The sequence below is a fragment of the Protobothrops mucrosquamatus genome, unplaced genomic scaffold (assembly GCF_001527695.2).
Source record: "Protobothrops mucrosquamatus isolate PMUCROS unplaced genomic scaffold, P.Mucros_1.0 scaffold63, whole genome shotgun sequence".
Classification (NCBI taxonomy): Eukaryota; Metazoa; Chordata; class Lepidosauria; order Squamata; family Viperidae; genus Protobothrops; species Protobothrops mucrosquamatus.
This window is the reverse complement of record NW_015386442.1, coordinates 167,059-187,821: the sequence shown is the minus strand read 5'-3', so window position 1 is coordinate 187,821 and position 20,763 is coordinate 167,059. Positions and strand designations below refer to the sequence as shown.

The following is a 20,763-nucleotide window of genomic DNA, read 5'->3' as shown; positions in this document are numbered from 1 at the left end:
TTTAATTTACACATGAAAATAACTTCTAATTATAACATTACATTTAAAAAAAACATTTTTCTTTTTTTGTTACAGAAACAGGCTCTCCAATAACAGCTTCTTGTATTGGCTTAGGAAACTCTCTAACTCCTCCTGCAGGACAGACTGGAAAGTTGGTACCAGGATACAATGGTAAAGTTGAAAAGTAGATGCTATTAAAATACACTCTGTGTCTATGTGTATGTGTGTGTGTGTGTGAGAGAGAGAGAGAGAGGGAGAGAGAGATCTTTTTAACTATGCTGTTCCTGACAAAAAGGAACAGGTAAACAATCTTTAAAGCTTAAGTGTTGCTGTTTTGACAGTTTTTTAACTGCTTCAAAATTCCTGTTATCTCGAAGATGAAAGAAACCCTGCAAAAGATATCTTTATGTGATATATTTTTGAAATTGTACCATGGATCAATTGTTTTCTAAAGCTGCAATAAGTGTTTTCATTTTGACATCAAGGCACAACATAATGTAATGTGGACTGTTATTGCTTCATTTTTTGCTTGGATTCTTTAGAGCAGGGTGTCCAATCCTGGCAACTTTTAAGACTTGTGGACTTCAACTCCCAGAGTTCTCCCGCCAGCCATGTTGGCGTCTACAAGTCTTAAAAGTTGCCAAGTTTGGACACCTCTGCTTTAGAATATCCCAACCCATATAGGTTGTTACATGGGGCTTTCTGTTCTGTAGAACAAATGCCCAGGAGAATCACTTATATATTGAATTATATGGGGCAGAATCAATAAAAGTCAAAAAATTAACTGCCTCACAGAGATTAAATTGCTTGTGGGCCAAGAAATGTATCTATCTCTGTCATAGCAAGTTTGGCCAGAGCTGCAGATACTTCTTGAAGATCTATGTGGGAGAATGAATTTTGAAGGTTATAATGAAATCATGGCAACTGCCCTACATTCCATGGGTGTTCCTGACATATTCTGAAGAAGATATTTTATATTGTTGCATTTTTGTATTTATATTATAGTATCTGCACTAACATATGAAAGAAATCTTAAATTGAGGAGCTTTTGAGCTTGGTATTTTTAATAATAATAATAATAATAATAATAATAATAATAATAATAATAATAATAATAATAATAATAATAATAATAGTTGGAAGGGACCTTGGAGGTCATCAAGTCCAACCCCCTGCTCAGGCAGGTAACCCTATACCATTTTGGACAAATGGCTGTCCAGTTTCTTCTTAAAAACTTCCAGTGTTGGAGCATTCACTGCTTCTGGAGGCAGGTTGTTCCACTGGTTAATTGTTCTAACTGTCAGGAAGTTTTTCCTTAGTTCTAGGTTGCTTCTCTCCTTGATTAGTTTCCATCCATTGCTTGTTGTCCTGCCCTCAGGCGCCTTGGAAAATAGCTTGACTCCCTCTTCTTTGTGGCAGCCCCTGATATATTGGAACACTGCTATCATGTCCCCCCTCGTCCTTCTCTTCATTAACGCTTCACAAATTTGCATATTCAGAATGTATCAATTTGGTAACCTCCATAAATATGTTTCACGATTCAGAAAATCTTTATTGAAATTATCTAGAGTTCAACTACCTTATCAGGGAGACTTTTATGAACCAGACATAAAAAGGCAATAGCTGTTTCTAATTTGAATGACAAGTGAAGAAAAAATAGAACATGCAATCAAAATTAAAGAAGTAACACAGTTTTCATAATGTTCTGATTTAACTTTGAACAGCAAGGGATGTTTTCTCTTAAAATATAATTAAAGCTAAAATTGTAAAATGAAATTATGAAACGTAGTTTAATTAACTCAAACATAGTTGATTATTCTTTATATAAAGAATGCATGGAAGGAAATGCTTTTAAACTTTTTATATTCTCTTTTCCTATTTTGATAAGATGCATGGTAATGATGAAGCAAAGAGAAATTCAGATAACTATGGCAAATGACCCATGTTTATTAACCTAGAAATAGATATCGGCTTCTACTTCCTCATCTTTCATTGTTCTCAAGACTGTAAATTTTGAAAACAACAGCAATTTTCATTCTATTTAACTTTCTGAAGTTGGTTAACCCTGAAATACTTCTATTTTAATTAAAATTGAAACTATTATTCTTGTTTTTATGACTTGTGATGCTTTTTTGTTTTAGTTGTGATTCTGGATGACAACAAGCAGCCTGTAAAAGTGAAGAATCTAGGAAACATAGTGGTGAAGTAAGCAATTTATGACTTCCCAAACATTTACAACTGAGCAAAGTAAATAGAGATGAGGGAATGAGAGCGTATTCAAAATGGACAATTGAAAAATAATTTATATTGTTATTATGGGAGACCCATGTCTACTGATAGGATATTGTAATATTGATCTGCTGCAATATCTGTTTGCCAAGAAAATACTTGAAAGACAATCTCCATTTAAGGAAAAAACCTAATTGAAATAGAAAACATAGGTTCATATACTAAAAGATAAAACTGTATTCTGAAAAAGATTAATTACTTCAGGTAAAGATAGCTTTTGATCATAAAATTTAGGTTATCATGTTGATTTAAAGATGGACACTTGAAGCTAGCACATAGAATATTTTGTTGCATTACTTCTAAATATTGTAGGCCAGAATACGTTCCTGTTTATTTATGTATTAAGTATAGTATATAGGGCTTACTGCTTTTTATGTGCTGTACATTATATATAATCTAGCTCAATAATCAAACCAACAAGCCAACTCATTTATTAAATGCCTCAAAAAGGGTTAACAACCATGAGCTATAAATATTTGGTGAATAATCTCAAGATAGAATAAGAGGCATCATTATGATGGAAACTTCACTGAGAAACTTTATGACTTTTAGCAGATGTTGTATGCCAATTCCAGATACTGTAAAACACCATCACAAATTCTTACATTTTCCCTTTATTATTGCCTAAGCACATTTGTTGCAAGTCACCAGGTAGAATTCATCTAATACATAGACACAGACACACATAGACACATAGACATAGACACACAAAGACACAGAGACACATAGACACAGATACACAGACACATACAGACACATACACACACACACACAAATATATATATATATAGGGGGAGGGAGGGGGAAGATGGAGAGCAGAAATGCCGGAACAGCCGCTCTTTGCAGGACTGGGGCGGGGGAGTTACGGGCTGGATGACAACTGCCTTGGGGGTGGGGAAGGATAATAGCCCGACAGTGGGCCTGAATCACAGCGTGAGATACAACACTCAAGATCCCCCCAGAATGGGAGGGGAGGGAGACCAGGCGCAGGGACGTGTTGACAGCAGCCCTCCAGGCGCTTGCACATGCGCCAGAAGAATGCTTGAGGATTGTAAAACAACCAGCGGGGCCAAGGACAGGTTGCCAGATGCGGAACAACTCAGCGCCGTACGGATGAGTACAATCAACAGGCCGATGATGCACTCAAGGAGCCGGGCGCAGAGGCAGGAGGTTATATGAGCTGGCTCCCAGATCTCCTTTTACTCCAACTCTGACGACGTTGGCAGTTTGGCCGACAAAAGCTTAGTGACTCTTTTTAACCACAGGCTTGTTTACATTAGAATCCATGGCTCATGGCCCAAGTGTTATAAAATTAGGTTGTACTTGCATAACACTTCACAGTGTGCAGCATTTGCTCTCAGATATTTAAAGTATGAATCGCTTCCTGTTGCTATTTTGTGTTATAAGGTCTTGTGTGGAAGGTCTTCCTGGATGGGTAATGATTTAAATTTTAATATAGATTGTACTATGAACTCAAATGTTATTCTTTTTGGGGGGCATAAAGGTGGAAATAAATACCTGCTTTGTTTATTTTACTTCTTTCCATCCAACTTTCTATACTTGTAACACCATTGAAAATATACTTTTATTGTTTCTTGAAAGGTTTTTTTTGAGAGACTTATTTTTAACAAAAAATTATGAAATCATAACACTACTAATGTTGTGGAAAACTCTTGAGGAATATTGAATTCTTTAGAAAATTTCATATGAGTTTCTTCTTGTAATACATTTGAGGGTATTGTAGCTATGGTATTTTAGCTATAAATTAAATTTATGTATTCTAAATGATAACAATTCTTGACAATGTGTGAGAATGAAAATCACTGCTATTAATCATGTTTGGCTTGCTTCTCTTCTGTTAGCCACTCTATAAGGAATAATTGTTTGTGTGAAATGACTAAAGGTAAATACTGTGTCTTAAGCATAAGACTGTTGTGGTTGCCCTAGACTTGCATAGAAGGGAGAAATCAATTTGACAGTGGTTAGGTAGAGGAAGACTAGAGTTGATAGCTGGAAGTTCCTGTGCTCAAAGTTGAGGAAAAAGTAACTTTTCTAGCCCTGCATTTAAAAGTATTCTGAATTTAGAAGAATATATTTCATTATTTTTTAGTTTTCTGTATTACTGTATTCTGCATTTATATCCCTCCCATTTTTTAAATATATAATAGGTTGCCTTTGCCACCAGGAGCCTTTTTAGGTCTTTGGAAAAATGAAGAGCTTTATAAAGAATTATATTTCCAAAAATTTCCGGTAAGAAGTGATTAAATATATAACAATATACGTTATTTAAAATATGAAATGCTCTATATTTTTCCTTTAATTTTGATCAGTGGCTATCCTCACTTCCCTTTTACTCATTGTAATAACATTTCCCATTTGGCTTTTGAATCCTGAAAGTTTTTCTTAGCTTTATGGAAATGTTTAATTTTCAGTCTTTAAACTTGCTGACTGGTTTAATTTTAGTTAAAATATATCATTTTATATTAAAATATTTTACATAGTAAAAAAAATTCCTGTGAGCTCACAAACGCATGCTGACACATACACACACATGTGGTACATTTAGGACAGCAAAAGCTTCAGTTATGCCAAATCTGTATAGTTTTCTTCCTCTTCCAAAAATCTTTATCAGACAGGATCACATATAAGATGAACAGCACCCATGGTAAATGCTTTTGTATGTTTCATATTGAATTTACATAGAAAGCACTTTAATGATGTTTCAACCTGTCAACCTCCATGAACAGAACCATGAACTATAGATTGAAACTTAGAAAAAAATGCCAGGGATCAAATGAGGTACTTATTTGGTAATGCATTGATTTAGGAGCAAAAATATAACATTGTTGTGTCTAATATTCTGAAGCATTTTTCATTTATCTACTTTTCTTCTTAGGGATATTACGATACTATGGATGCAGGTTATATGGATGAAGAAGGCTATCTATATGTCATGTCTCGTGTGGATGATGTGATAAATGTTGCAGGCCATAGAATTTCAGCAGGTGCAATTGAAGAGGTAAAGATAAAACAACCAGGAAAAATGGTACCTCAGTCTCAAATGCAGAAAAAGAGGAGGGGGGGGGGGTCTGTCTCAAAATTATTTTTTTCTGGTGAGTCTCTTTTTTAGCAAAGTTTTCTCCATGAAGACTTAATGAATGAGTGGAGCAACGGGAGCAGTGCTCTTATCATTACTAGACTGCTCCTCTTACATACTCACTGAAAGCCATCATATTAATTTCTGACAATATTCTAGACTTTTGCTTTATCCGAGACACTGAAGAAAAAATAAATGGTGGCTCCCTGACAGCATTGATTGGAATGCAGGAAAAAGAAATAACTGTTTTTAAGACAGAGTAGAGAGGATGCATTGTTCAGCCTGGTGAGGGTTTAGTGAAGCATATCACTAAACTGTCATTCAATATTCTAAGAAGGCATGATTTGATTTGAATTCAAGATAAATCAAGGAAAGAAAGCATGATTTCATGCAAACTGTTTCACAATTTGATATAGGAAAATTTGATCCATGGAATGAGGAAGTATTAAAATTCCTGCGACACTCCATTAGAGGCAGGCAGAATGGGATGAGAATAGCAAATCTAACCTCTGTGAAGGATATTAATCTGCCACGTTTTACTGGATCTTATTGTAAATATTTGTTTGAAATATTTCTCCACATCATTTTAAAAATGAAACAGTAAACGTGAGGAAAGGCCAATACAATAGCCATCATTGTAGAGACTCAGTGAATTAATTTAGAAATTGTTCTAGTCCAAATTAAAAATATTTTAAAAAACATTTAAGGTTTAAAACTATTTTAAAATAAACTCATGCCAGGTGATCTCCTCAGCACGGTGGTAAGTTGGGCAGGACACATTGACAAGGTTTGGCATTTCCTGAACGGGACTTGGTTGCAGCTTTCATTGCAAGTTGTATTGGCAGGACAGGGCACAGAGGTCTTATAATTCTATTAACACAAGAAAGAACTAAATTAATGTTTGTGGCCTTGCTTAGCACATTAAAGAAGCTGAGAATTGGGAAAATCAAAGAAACTCATTAAGTTTTGCCACCCAAGGAGCTCTGTGAGAAAACTGATTGGTTATATAACTCAGTCCCTTGCATTCTCTTTCTATAGAACTGATATTGCATCATATATTTTCTGTAGCAACTCCAGAGGCAGTGGATCATATATAGAACTTATAAAATGTTTATTAAAGATAGTCCTTGACTTACAACCATTCATTTAGTATAGCATTTGAACTTACAACAACGCTGAAAAAAGTAACTTATGACCAATTTTCACACTTACGTTGCAGTATTCCCATGGTCACATGATCAAAATTTGGGCACATGGCAACTGGAATGTATTTATGACAGCTAGCTGTCCTAGGGTCATGTGATCACCATTGGTAACCTTCCCAGTCAGCTTCTAACAAGCAATCAATCATGAAAAGCCAGATTCACTTAATGATCACATGATTTACTTAACAAATGTAGTGATTCGTTTAACAACTGTGCAAAATATTTCCTAAAATGGGGCAAAATTCAACAGTTGCTTTGCTTAGCAACTGAAATTGATTAAAGCAGGTCTCTGTTTTAATTTGTGAATCTGATTAGTTAAAGTGATTTGATCAAAGCTTCAAACTGAAATATCCTTTTGAAATTTGGAGCGTGATCTAATTCAAAACCATGTATCTATTTCATTGAAATTAGATAGGCTTCTTCCCACACAAATGCTTGGAAATTTATTCCTTGCTGTTTAGTGAAAAGTTACATTTTATGGGTTTTCCATGCTAGTCTCAGAATTTAGGAATCTATTTTAGTGTGGAGGTCCAAGAGGAAATGAGCAGTCTACTCATATGTTGTGACTCCTGCACACTCCTTTTTCTACATATCAGAGCCAACCACCACATAAATTATCCCACCACAAATTCATTTATAATCACATATGATCTCAGTCAAACATGGCTGGGAAGCATAGAGTTTTTCAGACTATATATTATGAAGTCCCCATTAATATTTGAAAGAGCCACCATATAATATGCAAATAAGTTTCTATTGATACAGATTAACAAATTGACCCTGATATCTAGATTTCCACATTCTCTGAGATGGACCTTGGATGTTTGTTCTATTTTAAATGAATTCCCGAGCAAATTTCTGCTCAGAATACTCCTGTTGGTGAAAAGAACATTTAGTAGTAGCCTAATCTTTGTGCCTCATCCTAGGCTACTTTTCCGATGTTCCTGAGAAATCTCAAAACTGTACAGAGCAGATTTTTAGGGGTTTGTATGCGAAGGAGGAGATGACAAAGATGGTCAGTTGCATCAGGCCAATGGGAATGCTTGCTGTTCACAAGCCTATTAATGGAGAGCTCCACCTTATTGTCCATAGGCTGCTGTTGCTGGGCCCACCTTGTCAGATAAGTAATGGACATGCCCGTTTTATATTTGTCTAATATAGTATTTTTATTCTTTTCTCTCTTCAGGCTGTTCTCTCCCATATGGCTGTGGCAGACTGTGCAGTTGTTGGTCAAGAGGATCGATTAAAGGGCCATGTTCCTCTAGCATTGTGTGTCCTGAGAAATGGTGAGAACTTGTTAATTTACAAAGCTGAATTTATCTTTGGAGTTTTGAAGTGAATGATTTGCTTGAGATTGTTGTCTTGATTTGGCTGTGATAGCCGGTGAGTAACAAAATTGTACCCATGCAAAGCAATAAAGCCACTTATCTTGTGCTCTTATATGCTTATTAGAAATTGATATTGAAGAGGAACAACTGTTGGAAGAAATTGTTACACGAGTTAGAGAAGATATTGGTCCTGTGGCAGCTTTTCGGAAAGCAGTATTTGTGAAACAAATACCAAAAACCCGTTCTGGCAAGATACCACGATCAGCTCTTGCTTCTCTTGTGAATGGGAAGCCATACAAGGTAACTGCCATAAATACAGAATATAGTAAGGTACTAGACAACCTGTGACCCACCGTGTCATTGTTTCAGAGATATTTCCTTACCCAAATACAATAGAGAAACAGACTGACCATTGGTGGCCAAAAAGGAGAGGGAGCAATTTATTAATTTGTCATGTCTCTCAGAGTGACTCTGGGTAGTGTACAATTAAATATTAAAAGAATAAAAAACAGTATGTAAAATTTAAAAGAGGCAAGGAATGTTAAAAATTGATTTAAAAAGGGGGAGGGCTTTCAGAGTGCCAACCAGCCTCCAACTGCATTTTCAACTGCTTTTATGGCTTTATGGAAGGCCAAGAAACAGATAGGCACCCAATGCAGCTTACACATCAGAAATGTTACATGTACCAATCTTTGGATGTCCAGGATTGCCCGTATGGCTGCATTTTGTACCAGCTGAAGCTTCTGGATACTTTTCAAGGGTAGCCCTATGTAGAGTGCATTGCAATAGTCCAGATGGAAAATGACCAGGGCATGGGTGACTGAGCAAGAGCGTCCCTATCTAGGAAAAGGCATAGCTGGCTCATAACACAAATTTCAGCAAATGCCCTCCTAGCCATAATTTCCACTTGCTCTTTGAGCAGGAGTCACGAATTTTGGAAGACCTCCAGCTTACGCACCAAGTCTGTCTGAGGTAATGCAATCCCATCCAAGACCAAAGATGATAAATTCCTGGATGCAGAGGGGCTCCCTACCCACAGTTACTCCATCTTACCGGGGTTCAGTTGAAGTTTGTTGTTCCCCATCTAAGGCCCCACAGCCTCCAGGCACTGCAAAAGAACATCCACAGCATCACTGACTTTACTTGGGATGGAGGTGTATAACTGAGTATCATCAGCATACTGGTGATACTTCATCCCATGGTGACAGATGAATTTGCCCAGCAATTTATGTAGATTTTAAAAAGGAATGGAGAAAGCACCAAGCCCTGTGGCGCCCTGCAAAGCAGGGGCCTAGAGTTGGAACTCTCATTCTCTATCAACATATAAGAATAATGGAGGGAGCCAGGGGGCGCGGGTCAAAAATGGCATATGGGGATGCATGAGAGATGCCTCGGGTTGGGAAGGCTGTGTAGATATGTGCAAAAATGACATGTGGGTAAGGGAAGGCATGCAGTCGGTGGTATAAGTCGGAAAAAGTGCCTGGGGTGCATGTGAAGTGCTGTGTGGGTTGGGTTGGGCATGTAGTGAGGCAGTGCAGTGCAAGAAGAATGCATGGGAGTTGCAGGGATATGTGAGAAGTGCTGTGCCAAGGGGGAACAGTGTTGTGGGGTTGGGAAGGGTGCCTAGAGGTACACAAGAGCTGCCACATGGGTCAAGAAAGATGTGCAAGGGGCAGTGTGCATTGGGAAGAGGACATGCGAGTGCACAGGAAGTACTGCATGTTATCAAGGAAGATGCACAGGTGGGTTGGGGAGGGTATAGGTACTATAGGTGTGCAAGAGGGCTGGGAAGAGTGCCCAGGTTTTTTTCCCTCCCTATTCCTTTCCCTTTTCTTTCCCTTAGCAACAGCCAGGTAAGTGTCTTCTGCTGGATGGGGGAAGGAACAAGGGATTACAAGACTGTCTGGGAAACTGTCACAGAATATTGTAAATAAAGACCATATGACTATAACAGCAGTTTGGTATTGCAGCCACCGCCAGTATAACAGAAACTGCACAACTTTCCCAAATTTCATTCCCTTGGAAATCATGAGTCCTGATTTTGGTCACATTCTATAAGTTGGCTGATCTGAAATACCTTTAATTGTTGCCCTATGATGCATTGTCTTTTCATGGGAAAATACTGACTTATATATGATTTTCACAATTTTAATTTGCCATATTAAGATTCTTGTTTTCTTCATTTTTTTTCCAGATAACCCCAACTATTGAGGATCCTGCTGCATTTAAACATGTAGAAGAAGTGTTAAAAAGGTTAAAATAACATTTAACAAACACTAAAATGTAAGGAAGACCTGCATTACTTACTGCATTTTGTTACGCCAGAAATATAAGTAAAATGTTGATTTTATTTCTGTAAATGTGTTACTGAATCTTAGATTACAGTAACAAGTAATATTCAGTTGGTGTAAATTTTACAATGAGCTATTTAGATAATTTTAATTTTTTTAATTGTAATTAAAACTGTATGAGCAAATATTAGTAATACACACATGGTTCTTAAATACAGCGCAAAAGATGACATAATTTAAATTCTGTTAAAATTATATTTGTTTCTTTCAGTGCCAGGATGAAAATTAATCTCAGGCCTTAAAGTTTTCTTTGTCTGAAACACTCATATTTGCATTGACGTTTTTTAAGTAGCTCAACATTGGTAGCTAAAATTTGTTGTTGTAACATACAGATTTAAATTTTGAGTAATAAGGTAAAGAAAATGAATGCTAATGGAGTTAATCACTAGTCTACAAGGATAGATTATTTATCTATGGTCTGTAATCTGTGCTCTTCAGGCAGAAATTAGGTGTCCAGTTCAGCCCTTCTACTCTATTGAACCTCCGCACTATCAGCCTCCTCTACCACAAAGATCCTGCAGGAGAAGGGCAGTGTGGAGAACTGTGGGATCTGGCAGGGTGAGAGCTGTGAACCATAAACACAAAGCTTTTGCTGTGTCCCTGCACAACAGATACAGTGCCCTTGCTGACCTTAATAGGGACATTAAGGAGACAGGTAAAGGTATTTGTGATGATAACTCAAATAAGCAGGGGATTGCGGTCCGAGATGAAGAACTAGTTTTCGACAGGGAGAAGTGCGAATCAGGTATTACAGATCAGTCATGCAAGAACAGAAAGCCATCCAAAAAGAGAAGCCACCTTCTGGTTGATGATTCAATTATAAGGGATGTAAATTTAGGAAAGGACACAGAGGTTTTGAAAGAGGTCAGGTGTCTTCCAGGTGCTACTGCCAGTAGGGATAAGAAGCGTATTTCTAAAATAATCAAGAATGCCACCAAGGACTGTGATGTGGAGGCTTTTGTATATCTTGGCACTAACGATCTGTCCCAAAAAGATGTACTCTCTGTGCAGAATGATTTCCAGAGCTTGGGGCAGGAACTTAGCAGAGTAGGCTGTAGACTTACTTTTTCCAGAGGTTTTACCAGTGTATAAGGAGCAAAATGGAAAAGGCCAGCATATAGCAGAATTCAATATGTGGCTAAAGGAGTGGTGTAAAGGGGAAGGCTTTGGTTATATTAGTCACGATGTCTGTAGCTGGTCCAATGAAAAAATGTACAAAAGAGATGGTTTGTATCCATCGAAGAAAGGGACTGAGTTACTCGGCAATTAATTCACAGATTTTCCGGAGGAATATTTAAACTAAACAGCGGGAACAGTGAGTTAATTGATACAGAACATCCCTGTCCCGGGCAATCTAAAAATTATAGGGCTATCGGTGCATGTAACATAGATGTGTGTGTGGATAAGAATATCAACCTTGCTTTCAAGCAAAATCAAGCTTTTAATAGCACGTGCCACACAAAGTGTACTAACCAAATAGGTGGTAAGAAAATAGGGGAACTCAGGCACCACACAGGTTGTGTAGAAAGTAAACACAAGTCAGTCATAAAGGACTCAAATGTCTATACACCAATGCACAGAGTATGAACAGCAAACAGGGTAAACTAGAAATTCAGGTTAATGAGGGCAGATATGATATTGTTGCCATTATGGAAACATCCCATTACGGTGGGATGAAACCTACAAATGGAACACACAGCTAGAGGGATTTAAATTATTTAAAAAAAACAGACCAAATAAAAGAGGAGGTGGAGTTGCTCTCAATATAACAAATAACTACATCTCTACAGAAATAGAGCACAACAATGATGAAAACTGTCCTGAATGCATTTGGGTCAATATAAAAAGGGGGAAAAATGACATTGCCATAGGTGTATACTACAGGCCAGGGCTTTTCAACCTTTTCACAGATTGTACCACTTTTAGGACATGACAATATTTGAGTACCAACACTGCTTAGCAAGGTGTCAAAAACTTGATGACTAAAAAAGGGGGGGGTGGATTTTACTGATTAGATTCATTTGTTGTTATATAAATGGCTGGTTTATAATATTATGGAAAAGTAAAAAGTTGAGGTTCGATGTTAATACTTCCTTCTACTGCAACAGAGGAAGTCAGAAGTCAATGCCTTTTCTTTTTCCCTTCTCCCCCTGACTTTTTCCTCCTTTTTCCTCCGCACTGTGTCCTACTATTTGCTTTTATATTTTTATATTTTATTCTATAATCTAATAAAATATTACAAACTATAGAAAAAAGGGAAAAGTACCAATTTGAATTTCTTTGGCGGCTGTTCCTTTGCTGAATCACTTTCCCTTTGCACTGACAAATATATGATGAATTTATCCATGTTTATTAATATGCACCACTACCAGCTAGCTCAGGAATCTTCTAACTTGGCACTTTTAAGACTTGTGGACTTCAACTCCCAGAATTCCTCAGCCATCATGGCTGGTTGAGGAATTCTGGGACTTGAAGTCCACAGGTCTTAGACCCCTGAGCTAGCTAGTGAGCCCTTCTTCCTCTCTCCCTTCTGAGCTCTTTCTACAATATAGTAAGAATGCACCCCATCCCCCCATCCCTTTCCTGTACCTTTAAAGACACAGGAATCAAGTGCAAACCAAGAAAGGCTCACAAAATAAAGAAAGACATAAACTGGTTTTTTTTCTTTAAGCTGCCTCAGGCGTGTCACAATGTTGCAACCTGAGACTGAAAAGCTCCGGCAATTGCAAAAAGCTTTAGCCTTAAATTAAGCCTGTTTACCTTCAAAGAAAACTTTCTAAAAGCTATAGACAGACTCAAGATAAGGGGGTAAAACTAATTACATTTGTTTAAATGGATTAAACCTACAGAAGTCAACACTCATGGCTAGCCTAAAATACAGACTAAAATATTCCAATAACCAAAACACACAAACCAAGCCTCTGAATTACAAAATGCTGTAAAAACTGCACAAAAATCCTTACGGTAACCCACTGAAGCTACCAGCTGATCCAGAACTAAATAAACCCACCTCCTTTCCAACATGCTCGTCTACTGGCTTTTCATTTCATCAGCGCTGATTGCATTCTCCTGGCTGGAGAAAACAAACCAGGGGACCTTTTCTTCCAGCAATAGCTGGTGCTTCTTCCCTGTTTTCGGCCTGCCTACTGAGCTCCCCTTCTCTTTCCCTGTTGTCTTTTTTTCCCTTTCCCACCCAAACCACCTCCTTTTATACCCTCTCCTCCCCCTTTTTTCTTCAGTTCACCTCCAGCTCTGCACTGCCTCCCGAAGCACCAATCAGCTGGAGCCCTGACGGCTCCTGGGGCTTCTGCTGAACACAGACAGTCCTGCAGCTGCAGCTGCAGCTGCCTCTCCCTCAGGCTTGGGTCGCTTTGACTCATTCCCCTTCCCCGCTACACTTCTCTAGGACGGTCGCGTACCACCTGCCATGTGGCAAACTACCACAGGTGGTACACGTACCACCGGTTGAAAAGCCCTGCTATATAGGCCACCCAACCAAACAGAGGAAATAGATGAACTTTTTGCTAGTCAGCTAACTAAGGTATGTAGGAAGCACATCACAATAGTAATGGGGGACTTTAACTACCCTGACATCAACTGGGAGACAAGCTCTGCGCCAAGTGGAAGATCAAACAGATTCCTGACAAACCTATCAGACAACTTTGTCTCCCAAAAAGTAGAGAAGGGAACTAGGGGATTAGCCATTTTGGATCTAATTCTCACTAACAGAGACAAAATGATAGAAGGTGTTGAAGCCACAGGAACCTTGGGAGGAAGTGATCATGCAATATTGGAATTCAACATTATGGAAGCACGAGCAATAGAATACAGTCAAATTAGAGTCTTGGACTTTAAGAGAGCTAATTTCAATAAACTTAGAGGGTGCTTGGGAAGGATTCCATGGATGAGAATCCTCAAGGGGAAAACAACTCAAGAAGCTTGGGAAATTTTGAAAAGTGAGATAATAAAAGCCCAATCTAGCACAATACCAACAAAGAAGAAAAATAACAGCTCTCAAAAGAAACTAGCATGGCTGCATAAAGAACTCTCTGATAAATTGAAACATAAAAAGGACAAATATAGAAAGTGGAAAGAGGGGCACATAACTAAGTCAGAATATCAGCAAATAGCCCGAGCCTGCAAAGTTGAAGTGAGGAAAGCTAAGGCTCAAAATGAACTAAGGCTTGCGACCAAAGTCAAAAATAACAAAAAAAGCTTCTTTCAACATGTAAAAAACAAGAAAAAAGTGAAGGACATGATTGGTCCATTAGTGGGAGAAAGTGGCAAGAAGGTGACAAGCAACAAGGAGAAAGCAGAACTACTTAACTCGATTTTTGCATCTGTCTTTACACAAAGGGAAAAAACAGACCAACCTATCAAAAATAGTGCCATAAAAAACAGAATAGAAACATAAGTTAAGATAGGCAAGAAAATGGTAAGTGAGCACCTATCCAGCCTAGATGAGTTCAAATCATCAGGACCAGATGGATTACATCCCAAGCTTCTCAAGGAACTGGCAGATGTGATCTCAGAACCACTGAACTATATTTTTCAAAGATCCTGGGGAACTACCAGAGGACTGGAAAAGAGCTGATATAGTTCCCATCTTCAAAAAAGGAAAAAAAATGGATCCAGGAAATTACAGACCTATCAGCCTGACCTCAATACCTGGGAAGATTCTGGAAAAGATAATCAAACAACAAATCAGCGAACACCTAGAGGCAAACAAAGTCATTACTAAAAGTCAACATGGGTTTGTCAAAAACAGATCATGCAAGACAAATCTTATTGCATTATTTGACCAAGTGACCAAATTAGTGGATCAGAGGAATGCTGTGGATATAATTTACTTGGACTTCAGTAAGGCATTTGATAAAGTAGATCACAACCTACTACTTGATAAGATAGAAAAATGTGGGTTAGACAGCATCACCATCAGATGGATTCGTAGCTGGCTGACCGGCCGTACTCAGCATGTGGTCCTCAATGGAAGCGCATCTACATGGAGGGAAGTGTGTAGTGGGGTGCCTCAGGGTTCTGTTCTGGGCCCAGTGCTCTTCAACATCTTCATCAACGATTTGGATGAGGGGATAGATGGGGAAGTCATCAAATTTGCAGACAACACCAAGCTGGCAGGAATAGCCAAGACTCCAGAAGATAGGCTTAAGATACAGAATGATTTTGACAGACTTGAATATTGGGCGCTATCTAACAAAATGAAATTCAATGGTGAAAAAAGTAAGGTTCTACATTTAGGCAAGAAAAACTAAATGTACAGGTATGGTATAGGGGGTATCTCGCTCAATAGTAGTAACTGTGAGAGGGATCTCAGAATCCTAGTGGATAATCACTTAAATATGAGCCAGCAGTGTGCTGCGGCTGCCAAAAAAGCCAACACAGTGCTAGGCTGCATTAACAGAGGGATAGAATCAAGATCACACGAAGTATTAATACCACTTTACAATGCCTTGGCAAGGCCACACTTGGAATACTGCATCCAGTTTTGGTCACCACAATGTAAAAAAGATGTTGAGACTCTAGAAAGAGTACAGAGAAGAACAACAAAGATGATTAGGAGACTGGAGGCTAAAACATATAAAGGAACAGTTGCTGGAATTTATGCACAAGAATCTGGTCAACTAACAGCACTAAATTGGCGATAGATAAGGGTCAGTGGAATTCAAGAGAGGAGGGCTGGACTTGGATTTCTTGTGCCAATGCAAGGACCCTAAACTAATGACGCATTTATATCTAAAACATATAAGGAACGGTTGCTGGAATTGGGTATGTCTAGTTTAATGAAGAGAAGGATGAGGGGGGACATGATAGCAGTGTTCCAATATCTCAGGGGCTGCAACAAAGAAGAGGGTGTCAAGCTATTTTCCAGGGCGCCCGAAGGCAGGACTAGAAGCAATGGATGGAAACTAATCAAGGAGAGAAGCAACCTAGAACTAAGGAGAAACTTCCTGACAGTTAGAACAATTAACCAGTGGAACAACCTGCCTCCAGAAGCAGTGAATGCTTCAACACTGGAAGTTTTTAAGAAGACACTGGACAGCCATTTGTCCAAAATGGTATAGGGTTTCCTGCCTGAGCAGGGGGTTGGACTAGATTATTGTTGTTGTTGTTGTTGTTGTTGTACAGTATTAGCAAAATCCTGTAATTTAGGCCTACCGGTGGCTGTTGAATTAACTGAAACGGTCCCTCAGCCATCTAAAGTTTTCATTTGTAGCTAAGGACAAGATACAGTGAATGCAAAGGTTTCTGAGCTATGGTAAAACTCATTTGAAACTACCTGGATAGAGATAAGCTGCTTTATTTTTCACAAATACTGATAAATTGTACTGTACAGGTAGTCCTCATCTTATGACCACAATTGAGCCCAAAATTTATGTTGCTAAATGAAACATTTAAGTGAATTTTGCCCCATTTTACGACCTTTCTTGCCACAGTTAAGTGAATCATTGCAGTTGTGAAGTTTATATGATTGTTATAGGAATCTAGCTTCCCCATTGACTTTGTTTGTCAGGTTTCAAAATCTGATCACATGACCTCTGGACACTGCAAATATCATAAATATGAACCAGCCAATAAGCATCCGAATTTTGATCATGTGATCATGAGGATGCTGCAATGGTCGCAACTGTGAAAAACGATCATAAGTCACTTTTTTTCAGTGCCGTTGTAACTTTGAATGGTCACTAAATGAACTGTTGCTAAGCTGAGGATTACCTATATTCCTATCTCCCACTGTCCTTTTCCATGGTAACTTTCTCATTAGGTTCTATTTTCATGGGCAACTAGGTAATTTGGCAGAGAGGTTGGGGAACATAAAGTGCCAGGAAGAATTGGGTTGCTCAAATATGTTCTTTGTGAGAGCTGAAGCAGCCCAATTTATTTTAAAAAAGATTGTGTAACCTGATGTACGACTTTACATGGTAGAACCCTTTAAGAAATCCTTTAGAGTAGGATTTGTGTGTCAGCCTGGAAAGTCAGTCCAGACAAGGAAACCAAAACAAGAATACTAATATATTATCTATATTGTAGGCTTATAATAACAGAATCTTGCAAGTCTAAAAATGCTCCCCCCCCGACCTACCTTTATGTTTCAGAGAATTAGGGAAGGTCAGTTTTGAGATGCTTTGTCCACCCTCCATTCCTGCTTTGGACTCAGATTTATCTTATCAGACCATTGTCTAGGCTGGTCTCCTTCCTCTCCTTCCTTTCTCTCAAAGTTATTCTCATAGCCCATTACAGTGATTGTGGCTGTGTAGTATGCCACAAGCTATGAATATAAGTTTAAGGGAAAAAAAATCTCTATTTGGAATGGCCAGATACTCAAGGTAAATAATAATTTGTTAGCCACATAGCAATTCTGTAGGAACCAAGCCGAAAAGGACCATATAGTTCAGAAATATTGCCCCCTGGTGTTAAGTCTCTAAAATTGTGCTGCGTTTTCTAAAATACCCAAATTATTTTAAAACACTGTCATACATTTTTATAAACAGATATTTGGGGCTTTCACCACTTGGCAGTCATGGGGAATAATCTTGGTATATGTTTGATCATCCTACAATTCACAGGGTTGTTACCCATAATGTGATAATTTATCATTACAATGAATTTGGGTAAGACTCTTTTCTTATTATGAGAGCAAGGCGACCAGAGGGAGTTATTTAATAGTTGAGGTGTTCTGTTGCTATAATACCTGAAAGCATTTTCTTGTACCTCCCTTCACCCATACATGTAGTCTGAAATCTAAAAGGTAGAGAAACATCCCCAAAGTGTTTATTTGGGGAGGAGGGTCAAGTACCATACAGGTAGTCCTCGACTTACAACCACAATTGAGTGAAACATTTGTTAATTGAGTTTGCCCCATTTTACCACTTTTTTGGCCACTGTTGTTAAGTGAATCATTAAGTTAGTAGCACGGCTGTTAAGTGAATCTGGCTTCCCCATTGACTTTGCTTGTCAGAAGGTCACAAAAACTGATTAAGTGACACTGCGACCGTCATAAATATGAACCAGTTGCCAAGCATCTGAGTTTTGATCATGTGACCATGCAACGGTTGTAAGTGTGAAAAACAGTCATAAGTCACTTTTTTCAGTGCTGTTGTAACTTTGAATGGTCACTAAATGAACTGTTGTAAGTCAAGGACTACCTGTATTTTTCTACAAGTAATTTGTTGGGGCCTTTCATGTAATGAGGCTATTTGGGAGGGGATGAAAATAGCCTTTTCTTTCATTCTGACATCCTCTTTTTCTTTATCCTTGACTTACTTTAAAAAATGCTAGAAAACAGATGGTATCCATGAATTGTCTAAACTATTTGCTTGCAAAGAATTTTGAAATTAAGGGAAGAGCTGTGATACTAAGTTGAGGGTTGTTCAACCTCCTTGTATGTAAGTCAGTAAAAAATGTTTAATTGAAAATAAATTTGAATAAACCTTTTGTCTATTATCCTGTCTCTCCCCCACATGCTGAGAACTCTTGCAGCCTAATGTGGAATGAGTCCAGTTGCTTTCAATGGAAGTTACTGATTAATACAGTACAATTTAGACTGCAATCTAAGGAATCCTCTTTGATTAAAAGGGAAGGCCAAGTTTTCTTATGTGTTAAGCAAAGATGGGTCAGACAAGGTAGTTGTGGGCAAGTACAGTTATACTTTGGGGGGGGGTAGTGGGATGGGTTTTAATCCAAAGGCTACCTGGTCTCTGGCTTTCTATACAGACCCCACCAATATATTTTCTTAGGAAATAACACTCTTTTTCTTCTGCTCTTCGCTCAGTAGCCTAATGACGCAGAGCACTGAATTGTATTCACTGACGGGAAAAAAGAGCAAGCCAATATGAAAAAAATGCAATTCACAAAACACTTGGAACAGAAGTGTAGAATGATCTACAACTCAAGCTGGTAGATTGTAGGTTATAAATTCCTCATTTCAGCTTTAGAAAAAACATGCCCTCTTCTGTGCCTCCACAAAGATCATAAAGGTAAGGCAGAGAACAAATTAAAAATTAACATATATGTATTTTCTGTCTGGAAGATATTCAGCTGGAAAAGGCACAATAATGTACTGAAAAGAAACATTTTGCAATATAACTAGAATGAGTTGAAACTGGTGTATTTCATAGTAGTGTGTGCAAACCACTTTAAATTCAGATACTTTTGAGTAAATCAGATTATTCAATTTTAAAACATTGTATTTCAAATATGAAACTAATATTTTGAACATTTTTGAAATGTACTGATTGATACAATAACTGAGACAGCATACCGTGATATGTAATAATTATTTTGAACTCCAAACAACTGCTTCAAAGTCAAAATGGGGTCTCTCAAATTTCCAAATCATTGGAATAGGAAACATTCTGTACTTTAATAGACTGATAAATGAGAATGTCTTGATTATATTTGTCCCTTAAACAGTGTTTATCTTTAAAAAATTAAGGTTGAAACCATGATATATGCCACTGTACCACAGACAGAACACATAAAAGAGCACTGATTTTATTTTATTGACAAGGGGGAGAGAAAAAAAATCGGTCACCATTTAATTAACTGAAATCTGTTTAAAATTTTTAAAATGCAGTAAAACAAATGCACGTGCAGATGTTTTGCAGATAAGCCTGCTGAAGGACAGGACTTAAGCTACAATAAGATCAATCAGGCAGCAAGATTATTAGCAAATAGAGTAGGTAAATTACATTATTAAATATTTCTTTGAAACTTCCAATATAACAAAGGGCAAACATCAATAACACCATTAAATAAAACCACAGCAGGTAATAGTTTCTCCTCTAAACTTCTATACAGTATATAATAACTGTTTTGTGTTTTAGTTATTTCCTCTGATAAAGTTGACTTCAGTGAAGTCTCAGCAAGGCCACTTTTGAATGAAAGCCTAACATTAGACAAGCAGCTGTTCCAATACCCTATTATAATGAAGACATGGAGGGTATTGTTCTATAACTGAAATGTTGAAAATCAGATTTATTTTCATCTCATTTTGTTTAAGGCCAATTTTAGCTAGCATGTGAAGAATTTTGAGGAAAAAAAATACTAGCAAAGCTAGCTGCTTCTTGGTAATTGCTTCTTGGTAGCCATTGAGGAAAATGTCTCTTGCTTTCTGTAATTGCTTCTGATTTTTGCAGTTTTTCTTCATGTTTGTTTTAGAAAAAAGAGCAGTCACAGTGCTTTTCTACAATTTTGTATGCATTTCTGTGTGAATGTTTGTATATGTGTATGAGAGTTCTGTTTTGCCTTTATAGGTTCATTTTTGGCTTAAGTTTCATGTTTAAATCTTTCCCCTCTTGATCATTAGAGGCAAGAATTCACTTTAAATAGTGGTATATATATTTTTAAAAAAGTAGGAACATGATGAAGTATCTAATAACTTTTTGCTATCCAATATCCAATTGACTTTGCTACAATTCAAAATTGTAAAAAATAGTGGAATGAAAAGATACAAACATTACACCTGACAATGTATT

At 37.6% G+C, this 20,763-nt stretch overlaps 1 protein-coding gene across 1 annotated transcript in view; it reads left to right on the top strand.

The window, feature by feature from the left end:
• The window catches only part of ACSS3 (acyl-CoA synthetase short chain family member 3), a 71,971-nt gene extending 61,435 nt beyond the window's left edge, over positions 1-10,536 (top strand). The window contains exons 10-16 of the mRNA XM_015812038.2: positions 76-171; positions 2,142-2,205; positions 4,458-4,539; positions 5,186-5,308; positions 7,778-7,877; positions 8,044-8,219; positions 10,114-10,536. Coding sequence (XP_015667524.1) covers positions 76-171; positions 2,142-2,205; positions 4,458-4,539; positions 5,186-5,308; positions 7,778-7,877; positions 8,044-8,219; positions 10,114-10,182 — 710 coding nt within the window. The 3' untranslated portion in view covers positions 10,183-10,536. The remainder of the gene's footprint in view (positions 1-75; positions 172-2,141; positions 2,206-4,457; positions 4,540-5,185; positions 5,309-7,777; positions 7,878-8,043; positions 8,220-10,113) is intronic.
• The last annotated feature ends 10,227 nt before the right edge of the window (positions 10,537-20,763 follow it).